At 44.0% G+C, this 18,668-nt stretch overlaps 1 protein-coding gene across 3 annotated transcripts; it reads left to right on the top strand.

Moving 5' to 3' along the window:
- Window positions 1–1,311: 1,311 nt before the first annotated feature.
- Window positions 1,312–7,342, top strand: LOC101783657. 3 transcript variants are annotated; one of them, XM_022827235.1, is made up of 13 exons: window positions 1,312–1,528; window positions 1,683–1,764; window positions 1,887–1,951; window positions 2,025–2,099; window positions 2,373–2,453; window positions 2,542–2,697; window positions 2,798–2,893; window positions 2,995–5,081; window positions 5,189–5,391; window positions 5,493–5,614; window positions 5,694–5,732; window positions 5,993–6,058; window positions 6,198–7,342. In XM_022827235.1, the coding sequence occupies exons 1-13, from the start codon at window positions 1,385–1,387 to the stop codon at window positions 7,092–7,094; spliced, it is 4,113 nt and encodes a 1,370-aa protein (XP_022682970.1). In that variant the 5' UTR covers window positions 1,312–1,384; the 3' UTR covers window positions 7,095–7,342. The 3 variants fall into 3 exon arrangements, with proteins under 3 accessions (XP_022682970.1, XP_012701264.1, XP_022682971.1); XM_012845810.2 differs by having other exon boundaries at window positions 5,490–5,614; XM_022827236.1 differs by lacking the exon at window positions 1,887–1,951 and having other exon boundaries at window positions 1,512–1,528; window positions 5,490–5,614.
- Window positions 7,343–18,668: the final 11,326 nt, after the last annotated feature.

Raw genomic sequence — 18,668 nt, 5'->3', positions numbered from 1 at the left:
AAGTTTGTGAGCTTGACTAACATGCAATGTTCGTTTAGCCCTTGTTTACTTCCCACAAAACTCCCAACTTTGACACTATGCAAAAAAAAGATTCCCCATCACATCAAACTTGCGGTACATGCATGGAGTACTAAATGTAGACGAAATCAAAAACTAATTGCACAGTTTTGTTGTACTTTGCGAGACGAATCTTTTGAGCCTAATTAGTCAATATTTGGACAATAATTCACAAATACAAACGAAACGCTACAGTATCGCATTTATGGCAAAATGCCAATTTGGCACCTCCCAACTTCCCAAGTAAACAAGGGCTTACATGTTTACTCCGAACAATAAGGTTTATTGGACCCATGAAGATTGTAATTCTAATTTTTTGAAGACAGATTAGTGATGGTGTGAAAAAACTCTAATACCCTTACTTATTGGTCACATGCAGTAAGTTTTGGCATTTAAATCAGATTTGACCACTTAATTAGCCAGGTAGTTAGATGTATTTTCTACAATTGGACTCTTTTGTAGGATTTTTTTTCAAATAATAGAATTGCACTTTTTATGGGATGGAGGGAGTAAATGTACATCCACGAATGAGTTTGTCACGTACTTCCTCTGTTCCAAATTATTATTCATTTTGACTTTAGTATATATCTAGGTGCGTACCAAAAGCCATGTACCTAGAAAAGTCAAAATGAATAGTAATTTGGGATGGATGACTTCTGATGCTGGCATTTTAGTAGATTTATTCCAGGATTTAACCGGCACTATACTTTCAATGGTAGGTGATGTGCTCCTAGATAGCGAGGTACCGGTGGTGGTTTTGTCAATCTTGAGGATCTACCGGCTCAGTCTCTCGGAGGTGCTCATAGGAGTAGTGTTGCGTGCGTATATTCGTAGGAGCTGAGTGTGCGTGCGTATTTGTGAGCGTCTACATCCGTACCGTGTTTCAAAAAAAAGTGTATAATTTAGTTGATGATGTCAACGATACCTAAAAGAAAAATCTCAAAGCTTATAGAGTAGGTACACCAAATAATATATCTTTACCCCTATCTTAGAAACGAAATAGGATCATTATAAGATATTTTATTAATTCTTAAGATTTGCGCTCAGTCTTGGAGATGTTCGTAGGAGTAAGATGTGTGTATACAAATCTACGGGTATGTATTGATGAGTGGCTATATCTACAATTAGTGTGTTAAAACGAAATTAGTGTTGGATGTAAGGACGAATGCTTTGTCGCCACTAAAAAATTGCTGCTTTGCTTGCATTCCCCGAGCCCTACCGCCTCTCTCCATGTTTTTCGCGCCATCCCTCTCTCGGCCGTAAACGCAACCAACGCAAAAGCAAAACCCTACCTCCCCCACCGCAACCGCGGCGTGCGGGGTGCGGGATGGTTGTCTCCTTCAGGCTCTCTCGCCGCGGGCGCCGCATCCACCCGCCGCCGCCGCCCGCCTCCACTCACGTGACCGGTGATTCGCGTCCTCACGCCGCGGCATCCCTTGACGTGCCGCCCCCGCCTCTTCCGCCGTGCGAAGTGAGCTCTCTCACCTCATTTCTCCCCCCACCATCGCCGTCGTCTATGATGATCGTCTTCTCGATAGCGATTACGTCCTAGTGGATGGATTCATGGATACCCTCCTGCGTCATACTAATGGATGTTTTAATTTCGTTTTTCTTGGTTCGTGTAGGCCGCCGTTTCGCGGCTTCATACTGGAATTACTGCTCGATCTGAATTGCCTGACAGAAATGGAACTCTTCCTGTCGAATTAGGTGAGACCACAATCGATTTTCCAGTAGCAATACGCCTTTCCCTGCCCAATTTCGTGATGATATGTTTTGTTAACTGTTCGTTTCGTGTTGGAACCCTTTGTGCAAACACTCTCTTGCTGTAGATCTTGAGCCGTCCTTTGCACTGAACCTGTTTCCGGATGGGTATTCAGTCGGAGAGCCGGGCAAGGTCTGTATGTAAATTGCAAATGCCTGTTTGCTACCTGCAGTTTCAAATTGCAATTGTTGGTTTCTCTGTGCAGGGAATGCTATTGTATCTGATTGGTGATGATCCAAAGAAGCAGCCATACAGCAGGGCATCGAGGGCTTTGCTTTCTGTAAGTATTAGTGTTTATTCTAGCTGTCGTATCTTTCATTATTATAAATAATCTCTTCCAACAATGACAATATTATCAGAACTACTATGCGTTTATCATGGTTTGTTGGTGTTCTTTTCTTGAACCAAGTAGCTCTGCCTGCCATTTGACATTCTTACTAGCTAGTCGAACTTTTCAAGATTCAATCGCCTGATTATTTTTTTTCTTTTGCAGCTGCTTATGCGTACATGTCTGTTTAATAATACATTATTTGATTGTAATATATGCTTACAGGATATTGAGCATGGCTGCTTGCCTCAGGACATCTTACACGGCATCCCTTGCAAATTCCAAAATGGATCTACTGTGTGTGAGGTTAGCCAAAATGGTACCCTTGTTTTGCAACTTCAGCATATTTGTATTTATACTGAGGTGTGGTCTCTTTACACTGTCCAATAACTAGGTGAGGGACTACCGATCTGTTTTCTCTAGCGGTGATGATTATTCAGGAGATGATTTCCCAAGAGTGAATAGAGTCCATCTTAGATTGGGCACTGACTGTGTTGTGAAAGATCTGTCTTCCATTGCAGATGCTTCATGGACATATCATGATCAATTGGTGAGCACTTCTCTAAACCTGCGATAGGGAAGATTTTATGCCACTATTACTTTCAAGTTTCAACAGCCCGCCTGGTTTATTTTGGTCTTTCATATTTCAGACTGCCGAGTCTAGCATCCTGAATGCCTTGCAACCCAGACTTAATTTGGACCCTACACCTTGCCTTGAAATGCTTTGCAATTCAAGAGCTAAGAAGGTACCCTATCTTTCCTGTTTCTGGATTTGAATTCAATCTTTTGTCCAGCTCATAAAGTAAATTTTCTCTTGTAATTTTGTACCAAACACTATGCAAAATAGATTGATCTGGGTCTAAATACGGAAAGAAAGCATGGTAAAGATACCTCAGTTCTCATGATGTCTACCAATCCTCCTGAAAATTGCAAGACCAAGGAATTCAACGTCTGCAAAGGTGCAACATTGTGCATCGAGAATGCAGCTCTAGAGGGAAAACCAAGTGGATTATTGAACAGCTTGTCAATTAACTGTCCATCCACTATCCATGTTAACAATGCCAAATCAGCTGCAAAGTCTGATACTGACAATACCCTTCAATGTTCTTCAACCCTTCCAAACACCTCTGCCTTGTGTGACAGAATGACTTCTGATTATTTATTTCATATTGAAACTGAGCAACCACAAAGGGTGAAAGTTCTTCCACAGAAAACAAAGAAGCTATCATATCTTCTGCGTGAGAAGCATGAATTCAAAAAATGCAGCACTCCGAACAAAAATGGAAGGTCGACTTCTCAGAATTCCAAAGGCCCTCATAAGTCAACAAGTTCTCCAAATAAGACAGAGCTTGATATAGGATCTCAAAAAAGACTGCAAGTTGAGGCTAAGGTAGGTCAGAAAATAGGCAACAAGGACATGGAAGTGCATGTGCCCTTGTCAGTGCCTCCAAGGGATCGATGTACATCCTTGAATACAACTAATCAAGGTATTGAGAGAATCCCTGAAAAGGTGGCCCCATTTGTGGACCAGAACAATTCTGATATGGTAGATGTCAATGACCGTGGAACTCCCTTTGTAGCGTCATTCAGTGGATGTTCAAGAAAGGCAGCTTGTGAACCTCTTGAGGATATGTCTGCTACAAAATCCCAAGGTACTGCTTCAAAGAGAAAGGCCTCCGAAATTTCTATCATTTCTTTGAACCAAGAATGTAAATTGAAAGGGAAAAGGCAGCAAAATGTTGATACTCAGATGAACACACCCTGTAAGAACAGAAGCTTTGGGGAGCCAGCTGTTACTGGTGACATTAACAGTCAATTGGACATTGATCTAGAACTAGATAAGGGAAGACATCAAATTGAAGATACAGTTCTTGTCCATATTTCTGCCTATGCTCCTGAAAGCTGCAAGCCCAGCAAATTCAATGTCTGCAAAGGTGTAGTTGTATGCAGTGAGAATGCAGCTCTAGAAGGCATGCAAAGTGCGACGTTTAACAGGTCCCCGTTGAATTATCCATCCTCTGTCCATGTTAATGATGCCAAATCAATTGTAGAATTTGATCCTGGTAGTACTATTCAATCTATTTCTACCCTTACAAACAGCTCTGCCTTATGTGATAGAAAACAAGATGGATCAATAACTCCTCCTGACAATTTGCTTCAGAGTAATGAAGAGCGGCCACAGGTAACAGTTTCCCAAGTTGACCGTGAAAACAGACAAACACAAAAGGTGACAGTAGTTCCACAGAAGAGAAAGAAGTCTTTGAAATTGCTGAATGAAAGGCATGGATCAAAAAACCATAGTCCTCCAAACAAAAGTGCAAGGCTGAGTTATCAAAATTCCAAGGGACAAAAGTCAACAGGATCTTCAAATAAGGAAGGGTTTCATTTGGGATCTCCAAAAGTACCACAAGTTGAGGTTAAGGTAGGTCAGATAATAGGCAATAAGGACTTGAAAGTCCAGGAAAAGGTGCCCTTGTCAGTGGATTCAAGTTGTCATCCACATACTTCCTTGAGCACAAGTAATCTATGTGTTAAGAAAATCCCTGAAAATGTTAAATCATTGGATATTTGGTCGAATGAGCGTCATGAGGCCCCAGTTGTAGACCTCAAAATTTCTGACATGGCAGATCCCAAAGGTAGCAGAATACCCTCTGTAACCTCACTCAGTGCAAATTCAAGTAAGGCAGCTTGTGAACCTGGTGAGGATAAGGGTGCAACCGAACCCCAACTTAATGCTTTGAACAGAAAGGTCACAGAAATTTCTTCCATTTCTCTGAACCAAGAAATCAACTTGAATGGCGAAAGGCAGCAAAAATTCGATATTCACATTGAGTGTGAGAACAGAAGCATAGTGGAGCCAGCTACTACTGTTGGTGTTAACAGCAAACCTGATATTGAAAAGATTCTATCTGAGGTCATCCTGACTACCCAGAGGTATTGCTTTGTACATAGTACAACCTTTTTATCTGTTATCATTTATTTATTAGAAAATTGATGCATCAAATATGATAGTACTGTTCAAGTTCATTATCTTTCTGCAGGCATGGACTGAACGAAAAGGCTGCTAAAAGTGATGTTCTTGAAACATCCTGGTTATTACCACCATGTGAATTCTTCCAGTTTGAAAATGTTGACGAAATTCCATCTATGAGGGATGAAACCATGACATACAATGTGTCCAACGGAGCTACGAGCACCTGGAAGATTAGAAGACTTACTTTCCACCCTTCACAGTATTCCTCCTGTAATGATGTGTTTTTTCTCTAGTAGAATCAGTTTTTTTCTTGTAGAATCATATTTCGCTTTGAATCCCATTCTTTTCCTAAAGGTCATCGTGTACAGCAGGTTTGGTTGATAAATCTCTGTACACACTTTGCCTGCTTGAGTCAGAATCGCTGGATAATCAAATAACTGTGGGAGCCATCTATGGAGATGAGCAAGTGCACATTACTACTCTTTCAACTTCTGTGAGTATTACTTAATTAGGCTGTATCATAAGGTTATGTTGCCTCTTGATTTCTATCTTACTCGTGACACGTTTTGCAGTGTCATGCAGAAAAGTTTGTGGATCAATTTATTTCACTGGTAAGCATTTTCTAAGCAATCACTATTTTGCCACAGGAAGTTAGCCTGTTCTTTTTTACATTTTCGGCATTGTGAGGCTGCTCAATTGTTCAAACCATATTGTCACTCCTTGTTTATGAAGTGTATATAAAATTTTATACCCGTCTTTTTTCCTTAGAATCTAGGGATGAGCAATCATCAAACATTTATGATCATTATCAATATGATACTCATTTGGTGAAATTTTAGTTTTATTTATCAGTTCTGCATTGTTCGTGTAGATGAAACGTGATGGATACAACCTTTGCAATGATGAAGTCTGCAATGAATCATCTGAACTCAGACAGGTAACCTGAGGAATAGTATAACTCTAGAAAGTCGGTAGCATTTGTCTTTTGGCATTTTGGACACTGAAGCATATGATTTATTATTTATATCGGCACATGCTGTTCGCAACAATTACTTGTATGGCCTTGCCTTTTTCAGCAATCCGAAGATGTCTCTCATCTAGGCTTCCCGACTGGAGAAGATGCAGACTACCTGTTGTTCTCACCTTCTGCTGTGAATAGTTTACCGATTATCACGAACAACAAAGTAGGCTGTACAATCCAGAATAAGCTTCCAGATTTTCATGCACCTCCTCTGCAGCCATTGACTCAGCAGTTGGTACTGACAGAACAACCACTGACCTTAGAAAGCCCAGAAGCATTTTTCTTGAATCCCAGTCATCTGCCAGGCGGTCAACAGTATACTGGCCAACATCTCCAGGACCAGGGTTCATCATTTGCCTGTAACCCGTTTGCGACGGATCCGCTCCAATTTCCATCTGCCCAACCATCTCAGGAAGTTTCTGTGGATCAGTACTTGCAATGCAGAGATGATATACTAGGATTCAGTGACATATACAGTGCAAGTAGATACAACCAGTTGCATCAGGAAGCTTTGATGGATCAGTATTTGCAATACCGACATGATTTACCAGGGTTCATTCACACGTACGGTATGAGAACAGCTGCAAGAAGGTACAGCCAGTGGCGGCAGGAAGTTCCAATGGGCCAGTACTTGCGATACAGACATGATATACCATGGTTCAGTGACGCATACGGTGCAAGCATGACTACAAGAAGCTACGGTCAATGGCGTCAGGTTTACACACAGATGGGTAGTGTGGTTTACCAGTGGGATCTACCGGCTTTCGGCAGGCAGATTCACAACAGCCCTCCACTGCATAATGGGTGGAGCATACCACTGTCGGAGCTGCAACCGATAGGGAGCCCACAGATGAGCTCCAGGAGCATGGACTTTGATGGCAGCGTCACAAGCACACCAGTTCGGATCCCAATGCATCACGGTTACCAGTTCCCGTCGCAAGAATTGTGGTGATGTGTGTTGGGCGCTCTGTTGCTACGTTCTTGGCTTCTTTCATGTAGAGGATATAGATTTCGTTACAGATAGTAGTTGATGTGTGAAGTTCCTTGTTTTGTTGTTGCTGTGTAAATGAGCGTACTGTCCTATACTTTTGTAAGGTTTATCTGAGGGTTCTGTAACTATAGCGCCTCATTCTTCATGAGTGAATACATTAGTTTGACAAAGGGAAAGACATTCTGCCAGAAACTGATTTAAATTCTCTACTTCCATGCTTCTTAGTTCCGGTCCAGTTTCCTCTGGTCATGTTCTGCCTTTTGTTTTATTATTACTCAATAAAATTTGCACATATGGTCTAACTAATATTTCTGTAAATACTTCAGTACCTTACCAAACTGATAGCGTTGACCAGATAAAAACTCCTACTGATAAAAATTTCAAAGTATGTCGAATAAAAGTTGAAATGACATTACAAAATAGTTCTAAGGAAGAAACAAACTCCTAGGAAATTAATCGCAGAAAAATACACACAAGTTTAATGAACAGCTACGCTTTACACACTTTACAGGAAAAACGTCCGTTTTATGACTTTCCTTATTCGCAGCAGTAAAAACCAAGCTAGCTTCTTGCAAATCATCCGGGTCACAACTTGCACAGTGACGGAGCACGTGGCTTACGCATACGTAGAAAATGTCGCTTTCAGGAATTCAAGGAAGGCCTGGGGCTGAATAGTAGCGCCACGCTTGAAAAATGAAAAGTTGAATCCAATGCTTCTATATGCCTTGACAAATCAACGCGGCATTGGACGCCTTCCTGGCCGCCTTCTCCGGTTCTCCCCCTTCTTCTCCCTCACCAACAGAGATCAACGAAGTGGGTGCTCGGCGAGCTCCAGAGGCTGCGTGTGTCGGTGTTTTAAACCCAACAATCTACTGAGGGTATTCTGAGGCAGTAGATTGGTCGGTGGAGGATCGTCGAGAACTTGATGGTAAAAGCGAGGATACAAGGTTTAGACTGCCAGAGTAGCGTTTGCCCTACGTCATGTTTTAGGGTGTTGTATATTATGCCCTGTACTTGGGTGTTGTTTGGTGATCTTGGTTCAGATTGCCAATCTAGGTACCCCTGCCCTTCTCTATATACTTCAGGGGGTGGAATTACTAGTCCGTTACAATGGTAGGAGTTCTAATAGGATTACAGAGGAATCCTAGTAGGAGTCCAGCTTCTTCCTTCCTTGTGGGTACTAAGAATCTATCCCCGACAAGCACCGGAGCGCTTCATAGTGAAGTGCAGCAGCACTCCGAGTATTTTTCAGATCCTCTCTGAGTAGTTTCATCTTGCTTCGAGTACTTTCTTCGGCTAAATCTTCAAAGTGCTTCAAAACTACCATGAGGTTAGGATGTGCTCAAGCCTTAATCATCTTGATTTTGTAATCTTCATCATGGGAATGTAATATGGGTGATGGTGAAAGTTGCACTCCACCCCGAGTCTTAAGTTGAATCGAAGAATAAGATTGAGGGTTAATAAAATCTTGAATCTTAATCTTTCATCTTGAAAAAATCAACTGTTGGGTGTAACTTATTAGCCCCTGAGCCTTGGAATGAATGGAATAATGAATTCAAGGGTTTAGTGAGCTTAGTCTTCACACCAGTCATCATCTGAGTAGTTATGCGGCCTCTAGCCCTCGAGCTTTGGAGCTAGGTGAGCTGTAAGAGCCACATCAAGTAGTTATTGGCGCTGAGCCCCTGAGCATAGAAGCTAGCGAATCCATTGCAGATACGCCGAATAGTAATTGGCACTTAGCCCCCAAACTTGGGAGCTAGCTCAGCCATTGGAGGTATGTTGAGCATCCTAGATATCATCGTCATAGCATGACCTGCAAAAGGAGATGCATACATTATGTAGCATAATGTAAAATTTTGGAACTACTAAAATTTATTCAGTGATGAATGTAAATTTTTTGTATCGTGCTCTTGTTTCGGTCATATTTCTCCTTAGTAGTTAGCCTGTTACGTTTAAACTTCCAGTCCCTGTTTAGCCGTTGCCACCGCTCGCATGGGGTTTTTATCTTGTGTACGCGTACCGGCACTACCGTTGCACGTCCGAGATTTTTGTCTCATGTATGCGTACTAGTATTTTTGCGTGACAGGAGATCCGAGGCTTTCACAAATTAAGGTGTGTTCTGCTCGAGCATATTAGCGACCATGAAGAGGATACATTGAGAAAAAGTAGTTGACATTGCAAAAAAAATAGAGCGTGATTTGCTAATAAAGTAGTCGTTGAGACTTTTCTACCTTTTGGCGAGAAGAGCGTGTGTTGTGCGCAAAAAGAGCGTGTGTTGTGCGCAAAGGATTTATGCATCGATAGGGTATAGCCGCAGAGCCTCCAACACTCAGTCCATCAAACCTGTAGCATAACCTTCATAATTCAGTGTACCAAGCTCGTGGCTGTCAGTCAGCATACCCATGAGCAGTCGGTAAGGTGTAGCCTTGGAGTAATTTCCATCAAGTGCCGTACACAAACAAATAGTTGCCGCATTGACCAAGCACGCCGTCAACGAGATTATATTGGAAAAAATAATTATTAAAAAGTGATTTAGCTTGATTTATGGACGATTGTTGATAAAGTCGTGGTGATTGTTGATGAAGCTGACTAATCTGAATTGATTCGGACTAGTTTTACGAGACCCATCTCCGACTAGTTTCTAGTCGAGACCAGTAGTCGCCGAGCATCCCGGTGAAGTCGAAGTATTCGACAAGTCACGAACTTGCAGCAGGAAAATCCATCCACTTATGTCTTTATAATCCTCCAGCAGCAATTTACTTGCTCATGGCAGATTTCTTCTTGTAGGCTTTCGTGTGCGAGTAGTAATTTTCATGTAGTTAAATTTTCAGCCGTAAGGAGCACCGCAGCAGCCATGCTCTGCTCGATCTCGATGGGAGTGCTGTTACGATTCGGCTTTCCTGTGAACTTGATTTGATACGTGGCTGAGACTGCTTGATTTTTTTTTCCGCTTCGGATCAGATCAGCAGCGCAATGAGTGGCATGTTCAGCTAGGGACTCGTTTAAGATATTGATTCTCCGACTCGACGACGCGGAGGACTTCGTCGGCTCCTTGAGTTGATTTAGGCAACGTTTGTTTAAGTTTTTGCTTTTTAAAAGCTGGCTTTTAGCTTCCCTTCTTGGAATGCTGGCTTTCTGAAAGCTGACTCTCGAAAGCTAAGATATATTTGGCAACCTAGCTTTCTAAAAGCGGAGGGAGGACGAGCAAGGTCCTTCCTCGACGCCATCTGCTCCGAGGACGCTGGCGACGCCATCACCTCCACAAGGTCATGTCCCTCGAGGCTGGGGCCGAGGTCGCCGCCGAGGAGGCCGTGCTCATGAGGATGCTGTGGAGCATCTGGACCGCCAAGGAGAGCATCTGGCGGGACTTCGTCTGCGAGGGCCCGGTGCCGGGGCGACCGGCGGCGGGGCGGACCCGCAGCCCAACCGGCAGCTGACGCTCGGGGAGATGATGCTGGAGGAGTTCCTGGTCAGGGCCGACATCATCCGGGATAACCTCGCCGTGGCGGCGATGGTGGCGGCAGCGGTCCCAGCGCAACCGGTTGTTCCGCGACCGATTCAGGCAGTCAACAATGGCGCCTCCATCTTTTTCGGCAACTTCGGGGCTGCCAATGATGCCGGCGCGGGCGTGATGGGTTTTGCATCGGTAGAGATTGGGGATCAGGCGGCGGGCGACACGAGCTAAGGGTGGCGGGCAGCACGAGCAGGGGCGGAGGGAGCGTGGCGGGCGGGCTGCGCGATGGGGCGGAGGGAGGGCGGTGCGACGGGCGCGAGCAGGGGTGGAGGTACGGCGGTGCGGGATGCGGAGGGTGGCGCGACGTGGAGGAGGAGGTGGATCGGGAAAAAGAAACGTACCGTTTCAACACTTTACCGATGGCGGGCGGGTAATTAGTGTCGAAAGCTCATGAGAAGCTCATTTTTTCTCCTTTCCAGCTTTCCATTGTAACGTGGCTTTCCAGACCCACGATAAGCTAGGCTCGAAAGCTGGCTGTTTCTTTGGGCTTTCAGCTTCTGGGACCTGAAAGCCCAAACAGGGCCTTAGTAATTTTCTTCGATAATTTTCTTCGATATTGAACTCATCCACCAGCGGATACTGTCGGCGACTTCAATCTTTAATGGGTGATAATTTTTTTTGATGAGCTCCTTCAACCTTGTCCGATGATCTCGACGATCACCCATACCTAGGGTACCAGCTGTCGGGCATGCATCCTAGGCCCACGAGTAGGCCCTGAACGGCCCACTAAGGGACGTACTCGGACACGATGAAGACAAGGGGGCTACGCAACAAGAGGCGTATCCTACTCAGATTAGTTAGGTGTGCATATGGAAACTACTCGGTCTACACTGAGTAGAACTCTGTAATCGTACCCGACTAGGATTCAAACTTGTAACCCTACCCTCCCGAGTATATAAGGGTGGGCAGGGACCCCCTCAAAGACAACAACTCCAGTTCATCTAAGATCAATACAACCAACTCACAGGACGTAGGGTATTATGTGATCTAGCGGCCCGAACCTGTCTAAATCGTGTTCCTTACGTCACAATCGACTCCTTGATTCTCGACGGCCCTTACTGCACAAAAGACCACCTAGAGTACCCCCTAGGCGGGTTGTCGGTCTAAAACACCGACAACTAGCGCGCCAGGTAGGGGAGCTCGTCGAGTTTCTCTGCGTGAGCTCGATGGCACCTGTCGTCATGAAGCTTGTTTTCACCTTCGAGACAGGTGCAACTTTCATTTTCGGTTCCTAGCTCTGTATCATCAACAACGCTGGATCATTTCAGCACCAAATCATCAACATTAAGGAGAAGAAATCTCTCAGCAAAAGCTTTTCTCAGCCGAAAACAGAGGATTCGGCCAGGTAAAACCGAAATTTCAAAATCAACAACCCCGAGCTCAACTACGCGTCGGACTCGACCCCAGTTCGAACTAGTCGGTCCCAACCACTTCCCAAATCGACTTCGACTCGAAAACGGTTCCCATACGGACTCCGCAATGCAGCCAAAGTCCACCAAGGTCTCCTCACTCGAACTCAACTCGAACACGGGAAAGACGAAGACGACCACTCCGACTCGGACTACGTCTCAGAGATCCCGCTGTCAGGACCAGCCCAAGGTCTGGTAATAACTTCAACATCGCAAGACAGATTCGTCCACTGGCCAGGAATGAGACCATCCCTCCTCACCCGCGACTACGAGTCACGCCTCGTCGCCCACATAGACAACCTCCCATACCAGAAAGGTGTCCCACTTACCTCATGCCGTGAGGAAAGTTCCACAGAAATCGCAACATCAAGCTCCGGAAGCTACTACCCAGTCAGAGAAGTCTTTGTTATTACTCAAAATAACAACGCGGGTACTAGCCAACAGCGAACCCCTCGACGGATAGCACAACTCGACAACGTCTCAGAAGACGAGTTAACAGCTAACGCCCCACAAGACGAAACTTCTGATCAAAGAAACCAAAGAAGGATGCGCAATCTTACTCGAGCTGAACGCCGACAAATGCTAGCTACAAACATTCCCATCACAAGCATTTGACGCAGTACCGGCTCAAGAACATAACACTCCACTCGAGGCAATTGCCTCGATCAACCTCATATCAACGCTTATACCTCAAGACAGAGACAACGAAGTCACAGCTCAACTCGCGCAGCGAGGCAACGGACTAATTGCACAACTCGCAGAACAAGCTTACAAGCTACTCGATAAGGAATCACCAATCCCGTCTGTTCCCCGCATTACAGCTCATCAAGAGGGCAGTAGAGGTGCTGCAGTTAACAACAAGTCTCACGAAGTACAAAGGAACAACAACGAAGTAATCAACCAACCAAGGCAACATAGCCAAGGTTCAAGTAAACACAACGTTCCAGTACGACAAAAAGATGTTGGAGAGGTTAGTTGCACCAACTCCGCAAAAGGTCCTCGCCATATCCGGAAAAATTATGAAGTATCGAATTTTAGCGATCTACGAGAAATAATCAACAGTCGACGAGAGCGAGAAGTCGATAATTACAACCACTTTCCTACCTTCACAAATCGGGTAATGAGGACAAGATTACCCGAGAAGTTCAAACCAACAGGAATCACTAAGTATGATGGCAAGCAAGACCCAATTCAATAGCTCCGATGATACTCGTTGGCAGTTCAGGCACCTGGGGGCAATAACGACACCAAAGTCATCCATTTTCCCATATGCATGGAACCCGCGCCCCTGACATGGCTTGAGTCACTCAAGCCTAGATCAATCGACTCTTGGGCAGACTTGACAAAAGCTTTCGCCAACAACTATGCTAGCTCAATGACTAGACCGGGTAACAAGATTGACCTAAGTCAAGTAAAATAGAAAGAAGGCGAAACCCTACGCGACTACTTGTGACGATTCTTCGAAAAGAAGACCACTATAATCGACATTTCAGAAACAGACGTCATCGAGTGCTTCCAAAATGGCCTCTACGATCGACGAACATACCAAGACTTTGGCAGACGACGACCAGCCAATGTCAAGGACCTCAAAGTCATGGTGCAACAATGGGCAGATGAAGAAGACAAAGAGCGAGAACAGTTCGGCTCCCATCGCAACCGCGGACGCGACAATAACAATAATGACCAGGATAGAAATCGACACAGCGATACTCGAAACAACTTTTCAAGTAATCAAAATCGCAAACGGAAACCTGACAACGCCATTGCTTCCATGACTAAATCAGGGAAGAAGGGATTCCGCAAAAACGATGAAGGGCCAAGCTTCACCGAACTACTCAAAAAACAGTGCCCATGGCACCCGACTAGCAAACATTCAGCAATAGACTGCTACAACATGCGCCGAGTAATGCAAGATTTGCCCGCACCACCACCTCCCGAGGAGTACGGCAAGAAAAAAGATAAAGGCAGAAACAAGGTCCACAATGACGAAGAAGGAGAAGGCGACTTCCTGACCGCCTCAAAGACAGTCAACATCATTTTTGGCAGAATCCCAAGCCTACCGAGAGGTATCCCGCTGTAGTAGATTGGTCGGTGGAGGATCGCTGGACCTAAAACTTCATATTAAAAGTGAGAACACAAGATACAGATTTATACAGGTTCAGGCAGCCAGAGTCACGTAATACCTTATCCCACTTTAGGGTATTGTATATTGCATCCTATGATTGGATGTTGTTTGGTGATCTTGGTTCACTATCCTTCAATATACTCCGCTTACTCCTTCCCCACATTAATTATGGTTTTCCCTCGAATATTTCCTGCCCAAACCTACGTTGAAGCACTATAAATAGGAGGAGGCCTCACCTCAACACACACCACACAATACAAGTAGAGCTCAATTCCTTAAAAAAATTAACTTTTGTGTGTAGTTTATCAGCCCCCGAGCCTTTTAATGATTGGAATAATCAATTTAAGGGTCTAGCGAGCTTAGTCTTCACGCCAGTCATCATCCGAGTAGATCTGCGGTGTTCAGCCCTCGAGTTTTGGAGCTAGGTGAGCCGTAGGAGCCACATCGAGTAGTTATTGGCGCTCAGCCCCCAAGCATAGAAGCTAGCGAATCCATTGCAGATACGCCGAGCAGTAATTAGCACTTAGCCCCCAAGCTTGGGAGCTAGCTCAGCCATTGGAGGTACACTGAGCGTCCTGAATATCGTCACCAAAGCATGACCTACAAAATAAGATGCATACATTATGTAGCATAATGTAAAATTTTGGAACTACTGAAATTTATTCAGTGACGAATGTAAATTTTTTGTGTCATGCTCTTGTTTCGGCCATATTTCTCCAGTTAGCCTGTTACGTTTAAGCTCCCACTCCCTATTTAGTCGTTGCCACCACGCATGGGATATTTGTCTCATGTACGCGTACTGGCACTACCGTTGCTCGTCTGAGATCTTTGTCTCATGTACGCGTATTAGCGTTTAGGCGTGACAGAAGATCCGAAGCTTTCATAAATTAATGTGTGCTCTATTCGAGAATATTAGCGACCATTAAGAGGATACATTGAAATTAAGTAGTTGACATTGAAAAAAAATAGAGCGTGATTTGCACATAAAGTAGTCGTTGAGATTTTTCTGCCTTTTGGCGAGGAGAGCGTGTGTTGTGTGCAAAGAATTTGTGCATCCATATGGTATAGCCGCAGAGCCTCCAACACTCAGTCCATCAAACTCGTGGCATAGCTTCCATAATTCGGTGTACCTAACCCGTGGCTGTCGGTCAACATACCCTATGTATGAGCAGTCGGTAAGGTATAGCCCTCGAGGGTAATTTTTGCCGAGAAGGGTACACAAAGAAATAGTCGGCACATTGACCAATCATGCTGAAAATAGGTCAGCGAGATTATATTGGAGAAAATAGTTTGGTTCGTGGACGATTGTCGATGAAACCGTGATGATTGTTGATGAAGCCGACTGGTCTGAGTTGATTCGAACTAGTTGTTGATGTTATGAGACCCATCTCGAACTAGTCATTTGGTCAAGTCGATGTAGTCGACAAGTCACGAACTTGCATATTAGCAGTAGGAAAATCCATCCGCTTATGTCTTCGTAATCCTCCAGCAGCTATTTCCTTGCTCACGGCAGATTTCTTCATGTAGATTTTCGTGTGCGAGTAGTAATTTTTAACTAGTTGAATTTTCAGCCAGACAAGCTGGGGCAACACCACAGCAGCCATGCTCTGCTCCATCTCGATGCGAGTTTCCTGTGGATTTGATTTGATACGTGGCTGAGATTGCTTGATTTTTTTTTTCGCTTCGGATCAGATCAGCAGCGCAATGAGTGGCTTGTTTAGCTATAGACTCCATTAAGATAGATTCCTTGTAACTCGATGAGTTGATTCAGGGAGTGTTTGGTTCGTAGAACCTCATAAAATTCCTATCACATCGAATGTTTAGATACTAATTAGAAGTATTTAATATAGATTAATTACAAAATCAATTGCACAGATGGAGGCTAATTTCCGAGATGAATCTATTAAGCCTGATTACTCCATAATTTGACAATATAATGCTACAGTAAATATGTGCTAATAATGGATTAATTAGGCTTAATAGATCCATCTCGCGAATTAGTCTCCGTTTGTGTAATTAGTTTTATAATTAGCTCATGTTTAGTCCTCCTAATTAGCCTCCGAATATTCGATGTGACATAAATTTTAGTTCGACTAAAGATCCAAACACCCCCTTAGTTGCTTTGGTATTGAACTCGTCCATCAGGTGATACTGCACCGTGGCTCATGGTAGTCGGCAACTTCAATCTTCGATGGGTGATAATTTATTTTTGATGACGTCTTTCAAGCTCGACCGATGATCTTGACGATCACCTCTATCTGGCGAGCTAGATATCGGTATTTTAAACCCGGTAAACTATCGATGTGTATCTTGAGGTAGTGCAACTTGGTGGTAAAAGCGAGAACACAAGGCACAGATTTATACAGGTTCTTGCCGTCAGAGTAGCATAATACCCTACATCATGTTTTGGGGTGTTGTATATTGCGCCCTGCACTTAGATGTTTTTGATGGTGATGTGCCCAAGAGGCAATCATAACAATTCGGACTAAAGGTCCACAAGATAATTGATCCATGAAGGATTAGGGTAACTGTCAGTGTTTAGACCTGGCAACCTACCGAGAGGTACCCGAGGTAGTGTTTTATGCGTGGGGCTAACTGAGATCAGGATCTTGAGGTGAACTCAAACACACGATTTAGACAGGTTCGATTTGCTTATGTCACGTAATTCCCTAAGTCCTGTGTGTTGGTTGGATTGTATTGATTGAACTTGTTAAGAGGGGATCCCTACCTCACCTTATATTGCTAGGGGTAGGGTTACAGGTCGGTTGTTTATAAGAGTATTAGTCGGATTCGACTAGAGAATCCTACTCTAATTACTATGAGTAGTTTCCTAATTCTCGACTAGTTCTTGTTCTCTACATAGACCACGCTATCTTGCACCGTAGTCTCCATGTCTAACACATCTCAGCCCCGTATTGTAGGACTAACCAAAGCTTCTAGTGGGTCCATAGATGTATGGATGACAAGCCTCTGAGTACTGTTTAGTCAAATGTAGCAGTTCGAAGTAGTTTTGTAGGCTTCTCCGACTAGTTTGTGGTACTCTTCAAGTACTCCGTCGTATCTCAAACTTGAAATGCACTCGAGTACTGTCATGCAGCTAAAATGTGCTCAAGCCTCATTTATCTTGGTCTTGAATCTTCAACCTTGAATTTTATATGGAAGTGCGATGAAAATCGCACTCCATATGGAGTAGCCCCCGAGCCTTAGGAATCGAAGAATCAGGCTAAGGGTCAATCTTGTAATTTCATATCTTTTTTACCTTAAACCCAAAGAAAAAACTTTTTAGCTGATAGCCACGTAGCACACAGCCCCCGAGCCATTACACGACTAATTTGGGTATAAGGGTCAACCACTGGTCAACGTGACCATTCGCCAACAGTAACCTTTTCTCTTTCTGGAAAAATTGGAAACTGTCAAGTGATAACTGCGCGCGTTTTAAAAATAGAATATTCCTGTTATTCTCACCTCTGTTTTAACTCTACCTCGATTACAAATAACTAAGGAATTCATCCCTTCCATTTCACCCGAGCCATTCTGCCTGTTCATCTTCCACACTGTAGCTCCAGCGCCTCCACTTGCGACTCTTGAGCTCGAGTGCCATCCTCCCCCAACGCTCAGCCCCTGAGCGCATGCGCAAGAAGACCCTCGTGGCAACACGAATGGGGAAGAGAGCATCATCCAGCAAGGTAGCCGAGAGCAGGAAGAGGAAGGTTGAAAAGTTCGTTGTCAAGCCCCATCTTTCAGACAAGGTGGGGTGTTCCTCCGTAACTTTGAAGCGTGTGTGGCAGAAGCACCCAAATTAACCTAGCTAAAGTGTACTCAACTTTGCCTCATATGCGAGCAGGCACTTTAATCAAGTTAAAATGGTAGTCTATCAGGTTTCACCCAATAAACCACTTGTTTCGGATCGAAACAAAGCGTACTCACACGAAGCGAGTTTAGAGATTACAACAATCCAAATAATTATTACAGGTCCCAAATTAAGTTATTACAAGCCAAAAGTTCAAAAGCATAGAAGTAGAGTTTTTAGAGTTCAAGCAGCGGAAATAGAGCGGTAATCTAACGTCGATACAAGATACCATGGTGAAGCCTGCCATGATATCAATCACCACGTTGCTCGCTGACCGAGGATGGGTCCCACTCAACCATCTAACCCGAAGGGAGTTGGGTCGGCCAAGTCAAACTGGCAACCAAGTTATTAACATCCATACCTAAAAACAGTGCCACAAGCAAGGCTGAGTATACTAATACTCCGCAAGACTTACTTGTCAGATGGTATCTACTCCACTGACTGCTAGACATGCAAGGCTTTTTGGCTGAGGGGTTTGTTTTTGCCAAAAGTGTCTAAAGTGGATCCTTATTTTCAAGTTTTAGCATCAATTTCTAGATGATTAACCATTCTAGGTAAACACCTATTCTAAGCAAGCATGGTGATGAAGCAATTTAATTCAAGCATCAATATTAATCATCATGCTTGTTCCACTTCT

This window comes from Setaria italica, chromosome V (genome assembly GCF_000263155.2).
Source record: "Setaria italica strain Yugu1 chromosome V, Setaria_italica_v2.0, whole genome shotgun sequence".
Classification (NCBI taxonomy): Eukaryota; Viridiplantae; Streptophyta; class Magnoliopsida; order Poales; family Poaceae; genus Setaria; species Setaria italica.
Note: the sequence above shows the minus strand (reverse complement) of the source record. Positions and strands in the feature narration are given on the sequence as shown.